Consider the following 19,387-nt stretch of genomic DNA (forward strand, 5'->3'; position numbering starts at 1 on the left):
TTTTTAAATATATATTGAGCTGGAGAGACTTGGGCTTTATCTCTGATCAGTTACTAAATTCACTGAGTAATCTTGGACCAGTCACCCTATGAGTCAAGCTAGCCTACATAACAAAAAGGATGATGTGCAGACTAGACCTATCTCCTAGGCTTACAACAAAAAGCACTCTGGCAGGTCATAGAATCATAAAAGTATAGAGGTGGAGGGGAACCCAAGGATCATCTAGTCCAGGCAAGTCCAACTCCCAAGAGACTGCGATCTACTCCCAGTATAAAAAAAACTGGCAATGATCTACCCATTGTCATTGGAGGGAGGAGGAGTGTGCGTGGGGTGGGTGGATTGCCCAGAGTTGTTGAACTTTTTTTTAGGAGGGAAGTGCCCAGAGTTGTTGAGCTCTTTTTTGAGGGAGGATTGCACAGAGATATGCCAGTAGATTACAATCTGCTGGTTAGTCCAAACAGCCTGCAATGCATATCATGACATTATTGCTCCTGCTGAGAGCTGCACTCTCTCATATTAACATTGGTTAAAACACATGGTGCCAGTGATTAGTGAAGCAGTTAATGCTTCAGTAAACTATTGGCTAAATAAAACATAATGGAACAGGGTGGAAATTGCAAAATATTCTCCTGTATACTCAGTATACTCCGCTGAGAAATGGGAGAAAACATAGTTTTCAAGATGCTTAGTTCACCTTCATAAGGGAAGATAAATTTAACATCAATATTGCCGGATTCATTTAAATTAGCATAGATTATTACTGGCAATTTAATGATAAGCTATAAATTATTGCAATTATATATCTGAATATGGTACTTGAGGGAGATAATTTAGCCTAGAAATCACACCTGATTTCCATTGTACAATAAATCAGGCATTTCTTGATACAGTCAAACCTTGGTTCCCAAACGACTCCATTTGGAATGTTTTGGGTCCCGAACACTGAAAACCCAGAAGTAAATGCTCCGGTTTTTGAATGTTTATCAGAAGCTGAATGTCTGACGTGGCTTCCTATTGAGTGCAGGAAGCTCTTTCAACCAATGGGAAGCCGTGACTAGGTGGTCAAACATTTTGGATGCCGAATGGGCTTCCAGAACAGATTGCGTTTGACAACCAAAGTTTGACTGTACTGGGTGGGTGAAAAGCAATCATTTGGCCAAACACTGAAACCTTCCATGCTTTGGAAAAGTAGCGTGTGGTTTGACTGCTCAACCATACTTCTCTTGGCTTCCCTGAACTCTCTGAAAATTGAGACCTCTTCTTCTGCCATTAGCAACTATCACCTTAGCTATTAGACACTGATGTGCACCAGTCCTGCAGTCTGCCTCTCTCAGCCACTAGAAACACGGTTAATTGGCCCTTTATCTGAACTGATCCCTGCAAAAAGTAATGAAAAGACTAATCTTTCCTAAATCACGTAAAAGTCCAATAATCTCCGATGGTGTCAAACCCTGATTAAAAACACCAGCAAAGCAGCTGTCTTTTTGTCCTTCGTAATTATGACTTGGCATTGTATGTCATGGCTGGGTGGATATTTGGTTTCCCCAGGCTTCTGGAACTGAACGTACAGGGAAGGGACGGCATTCAAACAGGACGCCTGGGAGATGGAAAGAATGAGCCTGTCTCTTGCAGATTTCATTTGAGCAAGAATGTCTCCTCTTTTTTTACATGCAGTATAAAAGTCTGTAGGAAAAAACAGCTATCAAATATCAGACAAGGAGGGGGAAAGACTTTTCCATCTCCCCCCCCCCCAAAAAAAACCTTGCATGATGTGAGCAGGTATTAGCTAAAGGGGAGTTTTAGGCTGAGCTTAAACAGCAAATCAATCAGTCAAGAAATAATCTCAAGCAACTTCTAGGCAAATGTGCACACTGGTAAACCTGCACAAGCAATGTTAATGTATAAAGCATTCATTAGTGATGACCGTTGCCTGTATCTGTTTGTAATATTCTTTAAAATCAAATGTCATCATGCTTTGGATTTACAGTATTAATGGCAAACAGTTTGGCAAAGGCGTTGCAAAGAGACGGAAGCAAATTATAATGCTATCTGACTAGGATGTCCCACTCCTGCGTGTTTATGCCAAAGGTGCACTATTATGACATTACACAAATTCATTCATTTACCATGTGATAACCCAAAATAAGCTGTTTTATACCAAGTCAGACCACTGGTCCATCAGTGTCAGTATGCCTCTACTTCACTGACTGGAAGTGTCTCTCTAAGGCAGGCACCCCCAAACTCGGCCTTCCAGATGTTTTGGGACTACAACTCCCATCATCCCTAGCCAACAGGACCAGTGGTCAGGGATGGGAGTTCTAGTCCTAAAACATCTGGAGGGCCGAGTTTGGGGGTGCCTGCTCTAAGGTTTCAGGCAGGACTCTCTTACCTTTTTGCCATTTGCACTAGTAATAATTCATTTCTTATACCCCACTCATCTGCCTGGGCTGCCTCAGCCACGCTGGGAAGCTATTAACCCACCCACCCACCCAAAAAAACATCAAACAGTAAGAGCTTCATGAAATAATAAGAAAAAAGAAAGAAAACATTTAATCTTCCATTCCATGTTCATTAAGAACCTTTCATATGCAAGGCTGTCCTTGTATCTGGTGTGGAGGCCACAATTGGTGCAGAACAGTGGCCAGACTGCTCAAAGGTTACCAGCAACATGTTACTTTTTTGCTGAGAGAGCTGTGGTGGTTGCCCATGTGTTATGTTAATTCAGAGCTGGAGAACTTGGACGCAAATACCTGAAGGACCTCCTAATCTGGCAGAGGGCCCTCTCGGTAGTGGCACCCTCCTTTCAGATGTCAAGGAGATAAAGAATGACACAACTTTTAGAAGACATCTGAAGGTTGCCCTCTATTGGGAGGTTTTTTAACACTTGATGTTTTTATTATGTTTTTAGATATGCTGTAAGCCACCCAGAGTGGCTGGGGAAACCCAACCCAGATGGGCGGGATATAAATAATAAAAATTATTATTATGATTATTATTAGGCACCAGCTCAATCTCCGGTATCTTCTGATGGGGCACTTTTGCTGGTCACCCATGCCCCCAATATTCATTCATTCCTTATCCACGGCTGCACACTTAATGTGACAGATCCTGTTTTGGAAGTCCTTGCTAACAGAAGTTCAGCAGGAACCATCCCTGCTTTCTTTCTGTTTTTGGAAAGTAAAAAAAAAAAAAAAAAAAAACCTAACTAGCTTATATTGATATGTTCTTGATGCTTTTACTGTTACTGTAGTGTTTTTATATTTGTTCTATTTTCTGGGGAAATGCAGTTTATAAATATTTAAACAAAATTTAAGGCATAAATGGGTGTCCTCTCCCCCCGCAAAATTTGAACTAACAAGCACCTAAAGTGAACTGACTACAAGGTAAAAAACTGTAAACAAATTCCTGTTCCCATTATGGTATATGGCCAACACTATTAAAATCTAATCCATTGTTCAAAGACTACTTCATAGCTTCAGTATCAAATTTCAGCTTTCTTGAAATGTTTTTCAGTGCTAACTTTATTGAAAAATGATGTACACATGTGTTGAGAAACCAGCTTTATTACAGAAGAGATAGTGCAGTAAGAGTATGTCCAAAGTAGTATTTCATTTCTTAAGGCAGAAAAAAGACCAGCATATACAAAAGGTACAATACAAAAGCCAACAAGAAAAGTGTACAAAAATGGAACATCTATTCAAGCTTTTTAAACAATCAAACCTTATTACAAAAGTCTCCATTAATGCAGTCATATTGCATGGTGCAGGTAGGCACTTTTTTGTTTTCCAAAAAAGTATATCTTAAAGAAGCCACCTTATATTTAGTAGCTGAAAGGCCTTAAGCTATGACACTGACATATTTGTAGTTAAGGCCAAGACTGGGTTCATCTAAAATAGTGTTGTAACAAGTGTGAACAAGCTACTGATTAATTTGAGAAAGTGACCATATACATCTAGGACAAGAATAAGAAGGAACTAAATCATTTCCATAATGTGAAAAAATGCTTTATACCAGAACCCAAAGGGTAACTACAGCAGAAATTTAAAATTCAGTTTACAGGTGATTTTAAGGTCCCGGGAAATAAAAATGTACAAAGATAGTGACAGCTATGTCTTACCACCATAATCCACATTTAGCAAAGGTCCCAGTAACTAAAAATCAATGTCATGATTTGAATATTTTTAACTAAGTCCAATGTTATCAAGTGACTTAAAATCAGACTGAATTAGTTAAAAATATGTATTCAAATCATGACAAATATTCAAATCATAACATTGATTTTAACATTTGAATAAAAGCCCAAATCTTTAATATAAATGCAGCAGCAGTGTCAATATCAGAAAGGTACTCAAAGACAGATTTTAAGTAGAAAAATTACAGCTAGAAAGTATCGGTACGAATATCTGAAATGCATTCCATAATTAAATATTACAATATTTTAAGAGTAGCTGCTTTAGAAGAGATGCAGCACTGAGGGCTTATGTGTTTCAATGTGCTAAATATAGAACTAATGATCCTACCCCTTTCCAAACTGAAACCAAGTGCACTAATAATCCAAATTTAATAAATGGATTTCTGAAAAAGGAATTTTCTCCCCACAAAGTAAACCTATTACTACAGCAAGGAAACTTGACAAAACTGCTCAAGATTTGCGAGTGCCAGCACTACACTAGCATGGCACTTAACATCTGGGGGGAAACCTACTTTACAATTGTATGCTCTGCAGCATCTGCAATTGGGGGTGTAGACCCTCTAAATCAAGGAAGTTTTGAGAATTTTAAAGAATGCAAAAGCACCATTTTACCAGAGGTGAATGTGGGGAAAATGTGAAACAAAGGTTCCAGCTTGTGATGTGCACATTGCCTTCTACACTTTTGGGGGTAGGGGGAACAGACCTACTGTCTGTCTCCAGCCTAAAAAAGCAAGCTGGTAAGAAGATCAGAGCTGGTATTTTTAAAAGACCCAATAGGATTTATGACTCCCCTGTACAGAAAAACCAGACCCTCCAAACTCTGAGAAAAGTAGATGAAGGGCAGAGTAGTCCCCTGCCACTTCTCAGCAATGACTTCCCTGTGCAAGTACTTCTCCAGTATTGAGCTACCAAGCCCAGATGCTGAAGGATCCCTGTCTCTTAAGAAAATTCTACCTGGCTCCTTTGCTCATTGCAGTGAGAAAAGCCACACCAGATGAAATTCTGCCTTCTGTGCAACAATAGCTGTCTTAGGGTCTGACTGGCAACCCCGTGCCTATTCGTTAACACCCTTTGCCTACATGACTTATAAATCAAGGCTGCAATTTTCCACTTGCACATTGTAAATTGGTGGACTACTCAAACCAAGAAATTTCACAGACTTCCGTTTTTATAGCTTACTGACATCAGAGCTGCAGTTCTAGAATCTAAAAATAGTAATAAAATCCTCATAAATACCTAATTTTGCAAATCTCTAAATGTGCTTGCTTGGCAAAGCTGCATAGTACAACTAAGCTTCCTAAAAATCCAGGTTATAAATAGCCAATGATATCCTATGAAAAAGCTATAGAGAGAGTTTTAGACAAGATCAGGGTGAATTCTGGTACTCCAGAGTTGTTCAATGAAATTTCTGTACTGAGATACACAAGTGCTAGTCTCTGCCCAATGATGGGAGAAAACAGAATAGGAGGTATACTAGATTAAGACGGTCAGTCCCAAAAGCCACTACAGCAAAGAATTTGTTCAAAGGCTCTTTTCTTTTGCAAACAAACACCTGCAGCTTCAAGGTTTCCCAAAATGCTCTATTGACAATTCTAAGACACAAGCTTTAGGATAGCATTAAAAAACAACAAATTATGCTTGAATAACTGTACAGTATTTCTTTGGAGGGGAGAATACCCTTCATTCCTTCTTACATGGAGACAAAAAAGCTAATGGCCCCAGTTCAAGAAGAGGAATGCAGCAAAGATTTCCGATGCCTAGAGGTGTTTGCTCCAATCATTACATGATAATATCCTATTAGGAAGCCAGAATGTCATGAATACAAGTCCCTCCAACTGAAAGCAATCAATGTAAACAATGTAAACAGAAATCAAAACAGCAATATTAAATGGGGGAAAGGGAGTTTGAAAAATTGAGATGTTCCTCCTCTCCACAGTTGGGAGAGCTGTACAAAGTCTTATTTTAGATGGATGTGGGTGGGAATCTAGTAAAACCGAAGCAGCAAGAGTGGCAAATAATTCATAAGGCAATGTTAGCGCTAAGGCAGAGGTCTTGATGTTACTTCAGATCCCAGTCTTAAAGAGACCATAAAACGTAGGCAGTAAACTGCTTGCAGAAATGGAAGGGCACTTGCTTGCTTTCATGATTCCCACTAGTATATTTGCTCATGCTGCTTCTGTTGCTGGTTGGACAATGAATCAATGTCTCGGTTATATTACAATAAGGAATCATGCTTGCTGTTCAATTAGAAGGCAGCTCCTCTAAGTTCCCTTACACGATTGTAGGAGACAAAAAGGACCCAAGAAATGAACTCTGAAAATCAATCTCTTTTCTATAAGGCCACAGTAGCCAATGTGTAAGCTGTTCTTTGGACCCTGTAAATTAAGAATGTGTGACTAGTAAATTTAAATCCCACCTACTTTGCAATTACCATAATATCATTTTCACCAGCAAAACAACAAAATCTGAAGTTGACAATATTGCACCAAACACATACAACGGCTTAGCTAAGCGAGTGAAATGAATGTTTTGTTGCTCTTTGGGCTTCTTATCACAAAACTCATTACCCTTGGGAGAATACTTTGTAGCTTTGTCCAGTGATTCACAGGTTCACTTAGCAAGATTAATAGCCTTGCCCCTAGGAAGGTGTGTGCAGATGCAAATGCCATATGACTGTGCAAACCTTCTAGTCCTCAAGGTCACATTTCAGTGTAAGGAGATGGTGCTTATCTTGCTGGCCTGCACAAAAGCAATGAATTATATTTTGAAATAAAGATGACAGCTCTCAGTCAAAAGCCTTTACAACATTTACAACTTTACATCAGTCAGGTTGTATATTGTTTTCCTTTCCCAAAGCACAAGTTAAATTATAGTAAGACACTTTATAGCATGGGTAGGCAAACTAAGGCCCGGGGGCCGGATCCAGCCCAATCGCCTTCTAAATCCAGCCCGCAGATGGTCCAGGAATCAGCGTGTTTTTACATGAGTAGAATGTGTCCTTTTATTTAAAACGCATCTCTGGGTTATTTGTGGGGCATAGGAATTCATTCATATTTTTTTCCAAAATATAGTCCAGCCCCCCACAAGGTCTGAGGGACAGTGGACCAGCCCCCTGCTGAAAAAGTTTGCTGACCCCTGCTTTAGAAGCTTCTGTACATAGAGAAAAGTGCTTTTGCCTCCTCTACATCATGGTCTTTATCTGCAGTCCCAGCAAAACTGTGGGTTCTGTTTATGCACATCTCCAGACTGGAGCAAATATGTAGGAAAAACCTTTTAAAATTGACAAAATATATGCCTACTCATAACAATGGGGAATAAGACACATACACAAACACTCCACCAACTTCTGTAGCATATTTGGAAGGTGTACAGTAGGCTGCAGAAGAGAGAAGGGGGAAGTTCCATTGCTCAAGTTGTACAAGTGGAACAGCAGCATAGGATACAACCCAATATGGGCACCTAAAAGACCATCTCGCAATTAATTTCTATTTCTACAGTGTGACATCAGCAAAGAGCAAAAAACTGGGACATCTCAGCAAATATCATCATTAAGCTGCCTCACTTTATCCAGAAACAAGCTCCAATGGGTTCATAGGAACTTACGACAGTTTAAGACTGGCGCTCAAGGTTACGTACTAACAGGCTGGATCTAAACACATCAAAGAAGAGATTCAGTTAAACGTGTTGTTAACTTCATACGGGGAAATCCCGTTGGCGAAAAATGGGCCTCCACAGCACCATCTGGTGTCACAGTTTTATAACGCATATAAAATGCTTTACAAATGTAGTTGAGTCCTCAGTGTAGAGGACAGTTTTATATTCATTTTATGGTTCTCTTTTGTAAGCTATCTTGGAAATCTAGATTTAAATACACATTTTCAAATAAAATAAAATAATAGCAATGTTAAGTTATGCTACTTAAGAGTATAGTCAGAGATTACTGCCTTAAAAAGAAGGAGCTGGGGATTTAACTATTTTACCAAAATATCCCCCCCCCCCAATACTTACCAAGTTGTTTGAGTCTCTGTTATGTGATACACACAGTGACACACTTCTTCACAGCATCCCTACAAAAATAAAAACAAAGACACCGTCCTCTTAAGTATTTGAATAAGTCGCACAAATATTTAAAACGTATAGGCAATGACCCTTCACAGCAGCCGTGATTTTTGACAAACAGAACCATCTTAGCACTGCTGGGTAAATTAACACCTGTAGTGGGACAGAAGGCATCCTCTCTACCGAATTCCAACTTCTCAAGCAGTTCAATTCTATTAATCTGAGTCCGAATAGAGACAATGGTTTCCTGTCCTACTATAGGTATGAAGAGTCGCAATGCTCATTTTGCAAATGTTCTGCTCTAATTATATGGCCACTTCACTCAACAATGCTAAGGTGTTTTTTGTTATCACCAATCACTGCTGCTGTGAAGGGTCAATTTGCATACACAAGCTCTAATTCAACTCTCATAATGCATTTTTACCTTTTACATTCTACTGCCATTTAACCCTACCTTCTACATTAATCTTTCCCTTTTCACCAGTGGTGGTTAACCCACTGACTGCATATGGTGCCATCTGCCAATACAGTGGTAACTTGGTTCCCAAATGGCTTAGTTGTCAAACAAATCGGCTCCTGAATGCTGCAAACCTGGAAGCAAGTGTTCCAGTTTGCAAACATTTTTCAGAAGCTGAACGTCCGACCAGAGCCGTCTTAAGGGGATCTGCTGCCCTGGCGCGGCTATCCCTCCGGCGCCCCCGCCATGCCGCCTCTCCGCCACCTCCCTCCCGCGCTTGCCGCCCCTTGGGAGGGGGGTGGGCGAGCGGGGGATGAGGGGCGAGGCGCTGGAGCGGCGCGGGGCTCTGCGCGCCCTTCCAGCGCTTCCGGGATGGGAGGCGAGGGCGGCCGGCTCGCGCTCCGCGCGCAGCTGGACGGCGCGGCGCGGCTGGGCAGCTCACGGTGCATCGGGCGGGCGGGCGGCTGCGCGCAGAGCGCGAGCTGCCCGGCTGCGCCGCGGGAGCGCGAGCCGGCTGCCCTCGCCTCCCGTCCCGGAAGCGCTGGAAGGGCGCGCAGAGCTCCTGTGCTCTGCTGGGCAGCCAGAGGGCGTGGCGTGGCCGGCCAGAGGCCACTGCCGGCAGGCGCTGCCAGCGGGGCTGGAGGGTGGAGGCGCCCTCCAGGCCATTGCACCCTGGTGCGCCGCGCCACCAGCCCCAATGGATGAGACGGCTCTGCGTCCGACGCAGCTTCCAATTGAGTGCAGGAAACTCCTGCAGCCAATCGGAAGCTGCACCTTGGTTTTCGAACAGTTTTGGGAATCAAATGGACTCCCGGAACTGAGGTACCACTGTATACAGGTTTGGGGTGGCCTGCAGGGACTCGGCAACAATTTTGTGGCATCCAAGCCTATGTACAACTGAGGATCACATTTCATCTGATGAAGCATATGCCATATTAAAAAAGACTTCGTTTTTTCTTGCAATAAACTAACATAGCTACCTGTCTGCAAATTGTTACAAAGACTTTCAACACAGATCTATGGGTAGTTTTGCCACAAACAAAAATATATAATGCTGCCACTCTCTGTTCCCACAAAACCAACATTTTCCATGAAAACTTGGTTCCACTCCTTAGCCCCTAAGCTTTACTGTAACCAAAGTGAAATATGTATCTGAAATAACCTCACATTCTTTCCTTATTTGCTCCTGCCTCCACTTCCTCTGTTGTCTCTTTATATCAAATTATACATTTTAAGCCCTCGGGTACAGTAATGACACTATATAAACAATCTAAATAGTAAACATTTGTTTGTGATTTATTAATCATAAAACACATTTCACAAGGGTGCTGAACTTTCTGTATTTTCAATCATACAGCGCTATTTCAACCCTGCGAGTGAAATATTTCAGTTCTTCTATTCAATCAATCCACATAGCAAGTAATCTCGAGAGTACAGAGAAGAATGCATTAACGGGAGATCGATTTTTCTAGCCATCCATATCACAGAAGAAATTCCCCTTTTATGTTTTATGACCTGGGTAGTTCATGAAGCAATTTGAAGTCAAGATTACCTTGCATATGGTATGAAGGAAATGCTGTACCTAGAAGAGAGAGAAGACAAACACATGTATTAGGAAGAACAGGCACATACACACACACACACACACACACACACACACAGTCTCTCCCACAAAGTGTCAATGCCTGCATAACACCTGGCCCAAGCCAAGGATAAGCCTACCACATATTGTGGCTTGATAAGTGACTGACAAATTAAAACTAGCATTTGCTTTCCAGTTTAGTTTTCCAACTATCCATGCCAGGATCAGTTTCCATCACCTCTCCCACCCTTTCCACATGAAGTAGAGTCTCCTTCCAGGAGAAAGGTGGAACATGAACTCATTTTCTCATTGTTAGCAACATCTGCTCACATGGAGACCACTTGTGAAAGAGGAAAGTGGCCAAATGTGGAAGATCAACAGAAGTTGACAACAGTACTCTTACTTTAAGGTAACTGACTAGACTTTCATAAGAAACTTCCTGTCCAAATGGAATCCCCAACAACAATTGGTTGAGAAAATCTTAGGAGGCAATGTATTTATGGACATTGGGCTCCATTATGGCAGTCTTTTTATAAAGATATGTGACAGAGAGGGTAAGGAAATAAACCTCTCTTGTTATACATATACACAAACCTTTTGCTATTAATAAATATAATAATAATAATAATAATAATAATAATATCGATCTCTAAAGCACCTACAATTTTCAAAGCACTGTACATATATTAAAACTAGGGGATAGTCAGTTTTACTCAGTTTGCTCAGCATCCCCCCATCCCTATTTCAGTTTTCCCCACCCCAGGACCACAATATTTCCTCCTGCCTGCCTCAATTTCTGCTCAGGACAACCTCACCATGCCTCAGTTTCAATAGACCTGCCAAAATAGACTCCCACAGTGCTGGGGAGAAAGACAAGGAGGGAGAAGAATCCCCCCCCCCCGCAGGTAATGGTGGAGCCTTCCTCTGCTGTTCTCCTCCTCCCACTCAGGTGACCCATTCAGGCTCTGAGGTGGATTCCTGCAAGGGCCAGCTTTGAAATAACCATTCAGTCAGTGTGCTCCCCAACAGCTCAGGCTGCCTTCACAATGTTGGGATGATAGACCACTATAATTTTAAAATATTATATATATATTTTTAAAAATGAAGACAGTCCCTGCCTGCAGGCTCACAATCTAAGACATAAAAGGGGGGCAGGGTGTTACTTACCATCCTAAGGCGAAGAACTGCAAAATGCAGAAGATGAGGGCAAGTCCCTTATTGTGCCACTGAAAGAGGAAGAAATAATCATAAATCAAGCAAAGAAAATGTCATTGAATTTATATGCATAGTTGCATTGGAGATTCAAGTACTTACCCAAAAGGCTGCGCAAAGAGTTAATATGAGGCATAACTAAAAGAGAAGAGACACAATCTTAAAATAAGCAAAACATTAAAACTGTAACTGAAGATGAACAGGATTTTGTGTTTTTTTTAGCACTGGACTACAGTGCCAGGCTGCAATCTTAAGCATACGTATGTGACAATATTTTTCTTCTTTTTAATCGTCTGGCTTAATTCATCTGTGTGCTAGAAATTATCAGACTGCATGTTTTGTCAAACTATTTCCAGTATTTTATCTCAGCACAAATTTAAAAAAGACAAAGCCCCCATTTCAAACATAGTAGCTGTTGTAACTAAGAAACATCAGTCAAATTCCAAAGGAGCAGTCTAAAGATACACATTTGCCATGACAGCTAAATGGGATCATTACAGTGGTACCTCAGTTCACAAAGGCTTCGGGTTACAGACGCTTCAGGTTACAGACTCCGCTAACCCAGAAGTAGTACCTCGGGTTAAGAACTTTACTTCAGGATGAGAACAGAAGTCGTGTGCCGCCATCGTTGTGGCAGTGGGAGGCCCCATTAGCTAAAGTGGTACCTCAGGTTAAGAACAGTTTCAGGTTAAGAACGGACCTCGGGAATGAATTAAGTTCTCAACCAGAGGTACCACTATATATGCACAGACACAATAGCCCTCCAGGTAGAAGATGCTGGGGACATACGGGAATACAGATTATTTGTATATTACCCTTCCTATAAATAAATGCACATAATTAAGGGCTACGAAAAGGCTACATGCCCATTACAACATAAGCTATATTAAGAAATACCAACAGAACAATCCTAGCACAATTAACAAACCATAGGGAACATTCTTCAATCCAATGGCCACATTCCACTTTGGGAAACATTTTGAGGGCCACGTGGCTGTGGTGTGTGAGGCCAGAGGCAAAATGAATGGAACATTGAATGTAAATGTTAGCTTTCTACAATAGGCTAGCTTCTACACACAGTCACACACTATCATCCAGTGAGGTGACCATGAGGCATTACCAGAGTTCAAGATGGAAACATTTGGAATGCAATTGGGGGGAAGGGTGGCCTAGGGAGGCTTGTGAGGGCCAGGTAGAGAAGGCTTGAGGTTCCCCACACCTCCCTTAACTGCTCCTTCAGTTCATGAGACTTGAACTTACAATTTTTATTATTATTTTACAATAAACACATGCAGGAAATTCTGCCCCTTTGTTTGGCATCACTTGTTTTCTGACTATTTAGGAAATACCGACTACTGATATTTTACCACAAGGTACTTTTATATGCTACGTTTGCTTGTATTTTAAAATTAAGCAAATTCCCTTAAAAAGAGCATTAACACTGATAGCCCTCTCAATTCAAATGCAAGTTAAAACTGAAAAGTTTTGTTACTTACAAGCATAACAGCTGTAGCTATCAAACGAGTAGGTTCAAACATTCTTTTCAACTGTTTCATTGGTCCCATAAGAAAGACAGTGCTATAAGAAAGAAGAAGAAATTATTTAACCCATCTGCTAAGAGCAAAACACACAAATGCACATTATACAAGCTTAAATTGCTACCATTACTGTATTGTAGGAATCATAAACAGACCATACTTTAGCCTCAAAGATACTATAATCACATAGTATAACTCATAAAAGAAAATTAGGGAACACTCTATTGGAAAACAAGCAGTAAAATAATTTAGTATTAAAAACGATACGGAAGCCATGCCAACAGAGTTAAATTGTTTCTCTGAACCCCAAACATAAACATGAGACTGGGAATAAGAGTTGAGAGGGATACAATCAAAATATTTCGTTTGTAAAATATTTTGATGGTAAAATGGAAAAAGGAGAAAGATTAAATATTTCAAGATTTGAAATTTGATATTCTGAGCTAACCTACTAATTCAAGGAAAAGAAGATTACCTTCCAAGAGATGCAATATTCCCCAGTGTGTAAAATACTGCAAACAAGATTAGCCCTTTCCTGGGAACCCATAGCAAACAAGTACCCTGGAAAGGCAGACAAGAGAAGGAACATACACCGTCACTGCAAGGAAAAAAAAGTCTGTAAAAACAATTATCTGTAGAGAAAGTAAGTATTTTGGTTGCTCTCATCCATTATCACATAAAATGCGTTGCCTTAAGTTTTTTTTTTTTTTTTTGTCAAAGCCTATTTTAAAAATAGCATATGTTACTATTATTTTACTTTCACGAAAAATCCTCTTAATATTTCATCTAAAAGCAGTAATATTTCAAATTTAGATTTCATCAAGCTGGGAGTCATGCAATGTGATCCCAAGTTGGTTTCTGTAGTGGCTTTGTATTGATAAGATGTTGTTTTAAACTGCGCAAGTGCGCATACACATTTAGTTTGACATATGCACACACACACACACGCACGTATGTATGTATGTATGTATGTATGTATGTAACTGTTTTGTGTAGGTTTTTAGTATCCTGCAAGAGTGGGGAGCAAGACAATCAACTGAATCAGCATTCAGTCAGTCTGTCCCTGGCATTCTGAACACATAAGGAAGCCAGGCTCACCACACTGGGAAAACAAGTACTGCAGGCTGCATGCACCCAGTATCATGAAGGTTAGGTGTGTTAGCCAAGGCGATGACTGAATACAAGTTTATGACTTGCCCATCGAGAAGCATTTGATATCCCAACTATGATGAAAAAGAACAAATCACCGCCCTATTGTTGGTTTCTTGAAAGTATCCCTAAAGCATCAAACCCCAGTCCAATTTACACAAAGGATATTAGAGAGATTATTGTTATTAGGTTTTCCAGTCTTAGAATTTACTGTATGATGGTTTGGGTTGTATTTTCTCTCTGAACAACAGGCTTCTCATGACACTGTAGAAAACTTGCAACCAATATTCCACATCAAATTACATTTAGGTGGCAAAATTTACAAGGTGGCATCTAATGATGCGGAATGGATTTCTGTTTGTACAACTTATAGGACTTCCCTTTGCTTTTCTCCCTCTTTTGCACCCCTAAAATCCTCCTCAAAAGGCCCTTCAAGCCTCCAGAGAAAATTTGGACAATTCATAGGGGCTGCAGGGGGGGAAAGAGGAAGTATGCCCACACAAAATTAGTGTCACCCGTAAACATTTACATTGGAGTAAACCTACTAATCTCCACTAGGACGTTTTTCACAGCAAGCCTGTAAAAGATTGCACTATCTCAACTGATGTGACAATTTAAGGGGATAGATCAGTCACTGTGATTATTCTTCACGGAGTCAAAACTTTTATATTCCTTCAGCAATGATGGAGCTGAGTGCAATACTGATGGAAAAGAAATGGTTGCCTTGCACTGTGGGAGGTATTATACAAGAAATCCAAACTTTATCCAACAAAAGCTGATGAGGTAGGGAAGGAAAGCTCTTACCAGAATGGAGCACAGAACTCCAATAGCAAAACAAGCTATAAAGCCTTTCAGTCTCGTACTCCAGCTTAAGGAAGATGCATCAATCACCTGGAAATATATTTTTTTTAAAAGAGAGTCTTATTAAAATTGTAGTGCCATGGTTTAAAAAAGGCATGCATCAATATACAGCCAGTTGCTTTCATTTCCTTCCAGCAGCTTCACTACACGAGGAAACTGAGGCACACAATATCATGCTGTCTTTCTGCAAATTGTTAAAAGAATAAATTGGTTTTCCAACAGAAGTAAAGAAAACTATGATATCACTGAATGAAGTGCATCTCATACCTATGTTAACAATTAACAAACGGGCTTCTAACATCTTTGTGAGAAGTGCCTCATCCTATCTGTTCTATGAACAGATATCAATTCCTCAATGTTAATATAAGGCAATATTCAATTTTCTTTTTCTTCGACAACAGCTTCTATTAATCATCACTCAAGGCAACTTTGAGCTTATTCCTTTCACATGTTCACAGAAAGCAGCTACATTTTCCCGGCCATTAGCAGTATTTCTATTCTAATACTAAAAACAAAGAGCATATTGAATATATTTCAACTGTTTTGCATAGTCAAAGTTTTGTGCCAAGTTTCTCCAAAGAGGATTCCATTAAAAAAAAAATACTAGAAAAAATCCAACTTTTATAACAAATGTATTCAGATAGTTGTATTATGTCTGATTCTACTCTACTAATTCCTTCTTATGACATAATATAGTTTTGAAAATGCTATAAAGTTTCTATCAGCTATTCGAGTATAAATATTTTGTATGCAGGGGCATTCCTGTAATAAAATCAGATTTGGATCATTTTAGTCATTGTTATAAAATCCAAGAATAGCAAAACCATTTAGTTTTTTAAATCTATATAACATCAGTCAATTAATATGCAGTTGTCTGAAATCCAAGCAGCCAAAACGTGGAAACAAAAACCTGAGATCAAAAGCATTTTAGGCACATCCAAAGTGATCATTCTTACGAGACACTTTGAATTACCTTTTTAAAAAAAAAAAAATGAGAAGAAAAGAAAAATAGTTTGGCCATATTTAAAGCTGCATTGGATGGGCTGTTAATTTCACAAATGATTTCACATCTGGGCATCAAAAGCCTCATTGGCATGCCTAACTAGTGGAGTAGTTCTTTGTATCCTGGCTACAATAATTAATTTTTACCATAGGAGAAAAATGCAAAAAATAAAGAAGTTGGGGGAGGGGACAGAATGATAAGCAAGCAGAATTTAAAGCATGCTATCAAGTAGAATGGAACTGATCCTATGTTTCCAAAATATTTTGTTGTATTTGAATTTATTTGTATATTTTGCAACAAATTGTTTTGTTCAAAATTCTTGTATTTTGATAATAAATGGATGGGAAAAGCAGCATATAATTAAACTAAATTTAAACAAAGATCATCCTGGGACATAAATAAAGATGATCATACACAACATGTCTGGAGCACTTTCAAGTGTCCAAAGAGCTTCAATTATCTAGTTGCAATCCTTACAAAAACCCTGTAAGTTACCGGTACATGAGTGTTATTATCCATCAGATTGCAAACGGAGATGAGGACTGAGGTTGAGTGACTGGCTTGCCTAAGGCCACTCGGTGAGTTCATGGCAGAGCAGAGATGAAAACCCAGGAGTACCTGATTTGGAGCAAAGTCTCTTAGCAGCCAGACTACCGTAAATCAATGTTAACTTAGATACTTCCAGATACAAACTTCAAGGTTGTTGGTTTCCTTCAGGGATGTTGTTTTCCCAGCCCAAATGTGTTTATTAACAAGCGCATTCAGAATCCCCTTTCAGAGGTGAATTCCTTGCTGCTGAAACTACAGCACAGCACTGTGGTTGTGCAAGTGTCATAGGTATATCACTAGTGATAATGACAACTCTCTCCACAAACAAACATGATAATCCTCATCTTGTGAACTTTGTATTGCAGATCTCCTGAAGCACTTGTGCAATGCCCTTTAAAAATAAAATAAAATGCAGTACAACTATCCCACTTTTCTAACCATTTACATAACTTTTAAAGACACTTTGAATTTTAAAAGATTCCCTTACTCTTGATATGCTCTAACACCAGCCAAAACAAAAATGTAATTAAGTACTCATCAAGCTGTTTACCAAACAAACAGAACACACAAGGAACATGCCAATCTCCCTACAGCAAGATTAGTCCTGTTAAACTGGGAACAGAATATCATGCTACATCTGCCAAGCTAGAGTAAACAGCACAAGTAGCGGCAAGGATAAGAAATGCAGAGGATCCAAGAATTTTTCACTGCTCATCCCACCATTCTAAAAGCACCCCACTCCCCGCCCAATTAAGCCTACATTTATTGTGTTGAATTACTTTGGGGGACCAGCTGATGCCAAGGGTTGCATTCAGAGCTGACTTTGTACTAGCAGAATGCACTTCCATTTATGCAAGAAATGACACCTTTGTTGGGAGAAAATGCTGTCCATAGTATTTTCTTTCTAGGCCCCTATCACAGTTACACAGCAAAACCAAAACAGGTTTTACTTATGGACTTCACCAATCAATATTGATTTAATCTGCATTAATTGGTCAACTAAAGCTTGCAGGCTAAATTTTAGAACATACCAAACAATTACAAAGATACACCATGAGACAGTGGTGTTTTGCTTTCCATCTCCTTACGTTTTGCAAGTTCTACCCAGGGTGCTGTTAGTAGTAAACAATTATGACACAGCTTCCCTTCGGCCCCAAAAGAATACAAGAAGTGCCCATCTGTAGCCTAGGATCATGTTCTCACAGTGGGCAACCAGATGTGCAATATTAACACACTAGCACTCTTCAGCTGCTGCTCTCCGGCAACTGGTATTCAGAGTCATGCTGGGTGTGATACTAGAGTAAATATATAGCTGTCATGATAAGCAGCCATTCAGACTGTCCTGTGTTTTTCACTCTTCCTTCAATATGTCAAAAGAAATGCATTTAAAGTTTTTGTAATATGCCAAGTGATTTGTTGAAAGACAAACCGGCAAAACCAATTTACGAATCTTTGGTTGGATGCATAACCCCCAAATTAATTTCTCTAAAACCGCCCTAACCTGGGTGGACTCTGCGCGCCTTTTCAGCAACTGCTGAATTACAGGCAAGGTGTGGGTTCGACTCCAGTTCAGCAACAGTTAAGTACCAAAAGGGGAGGCATCATTTTTTCCCCCTCGGGTCAAATGAAGTGGGGCAAAGAGAGCTTTGAGCAGTGCCACCCCAACTAAGCGTGTACACTGTACACAGGATTGGAGCTTGGATCGTGGTTTTTCTTCCTGGAGCTTGTGACGTCAGATCCCAAACACCTGGGCGGGCAGGAAGGCAGCTATTAAACGAGAAGCATCAAGACGCACCTTTGGCCAAGAGATGGGAGAGAGAGCTGGGCTCTAGGAAGAGCGTCTCATGCCGCAGTTGAAGGCGCAGAAGGCCCCCTGGGACGGGGGAAGGTTATAAGCGACCTTCCTCCATGGGGCGGGGGAAGGAAATAGCAGACAGTTGAGGAAAGATGCGGGGAGGAGAGGAATGAAAGGGGCAAAAAAAAAACCAAGCAACAACTACGGCCTCAGCTGCTCCCCTGAAATTGGTGAGGGGGGCTAAGCGCCTTAGGGGTGCGGAGAAGGAACAGGGGCGGAGAAAGGAGACCCGCAGCTGCTGCTGAGACAGGCCGGGCGACAAAGCCAAGGAAAGAGCCTTCTCCCCCCCCCACACACACACTCCCCCCCCGGGGGGGGTTTACCTCCGCCAGTGGCCCCGGCTCCTCGGCGTCCTTCCCGTTGAGAACCCGCTTCAGCTTGTCCATGACACTTGTAAGCCCCTCGCGAGCTTCACTTCCCGACGCGGCTGCCTCCACTTCGCCGCCCAAGCCCTTCGGAGACTACAACTCCCGGCAATCGAGGAAGGCAGGGGCACGCCAAGCTTTCCTCAGCGCGTGGAGCAGTGCATTCTGGGATATGTAGTCGCGGGGGGGTTGCTTCCTCGCACCTGCGCGTTGCAGAGCTCTTTCGACTCCGCCTCCGATCCTCTTTGTGGCATTCGCGTTTACGTCCAGTAGTAGGGCGGGTTTTCCCACCAGAGAGTAGCAAGCTTTTCCCCGCCCCCCTTTCCTTCTTCTCTACGCTGATGTCTATTATTTACTAAATTTGTATACCGCCCCCTCACGCGAAGATCTCAGGGCGGTTCACAACATAAAAATGCAGGATGAGAACAGGAAATACATGAAACAAAAACCAGTGTCCTCCCTTCCCACAAACACATTTAAAAGGCCTTATGGAATGTTAAATCAGCCAAAGGTATGTTGAAATGCTTTGGAGTGGTGCATAAATATACGTAATGAGTTCCTGAGG

General features: G+C 40.9%; 1 protein-coding gene across 1 annotated transcript; it reads right to left on the reverse strand.

The window, feature by feature from the left end:
• Positions 1-3,545: 3,545 nt before the first annotated feature.
• On the reverse strand, positions 3,546-18,948 carry SFT2D2 (SFT2 domain containing 2). The gene is made up of 9 exons (XM_033146595.1): positions 18,781-18,948; positions 14,994-15,080; positions 13,516-13,601; positions 12,999-13,080; positions 11,605-11,640; positions 11,458-11,516; positions 10,261-10,290; positions 8,201-8,259; positions 3,546-6,931 (listed from the first exon to the last, which is right to left on the reverse strand). Exons 1-8 carry the CDS (start codon positions 18,841-18,843, stop codon positions 8,220-8,222), a joined length of 483 nt encoding a protein of 160 aa, XP_033002486.1. The 5' UTR covers positions 18,844-18,948; the 3' UTR covers positions 3,546-6,931; positions 8,201-8,219.
• Positions 18,949-19,387: the final 439 nt, after the last annotated feature.

This window comes from Lacerta agilis, chromosome 4, assembly GCF_009819535.1.
Source record: "Lacerta agilis isolate rLacAgi1 chromosome 4, rLacAgi1.pri, whole genome shotgun sequence".
Classification (NCBI taxonomy): Eukaryota; Metazoa; Chordata; class Lepidosauria; order Squamata; family Lacertidae; genus Lacerta; species Lacerta agilis.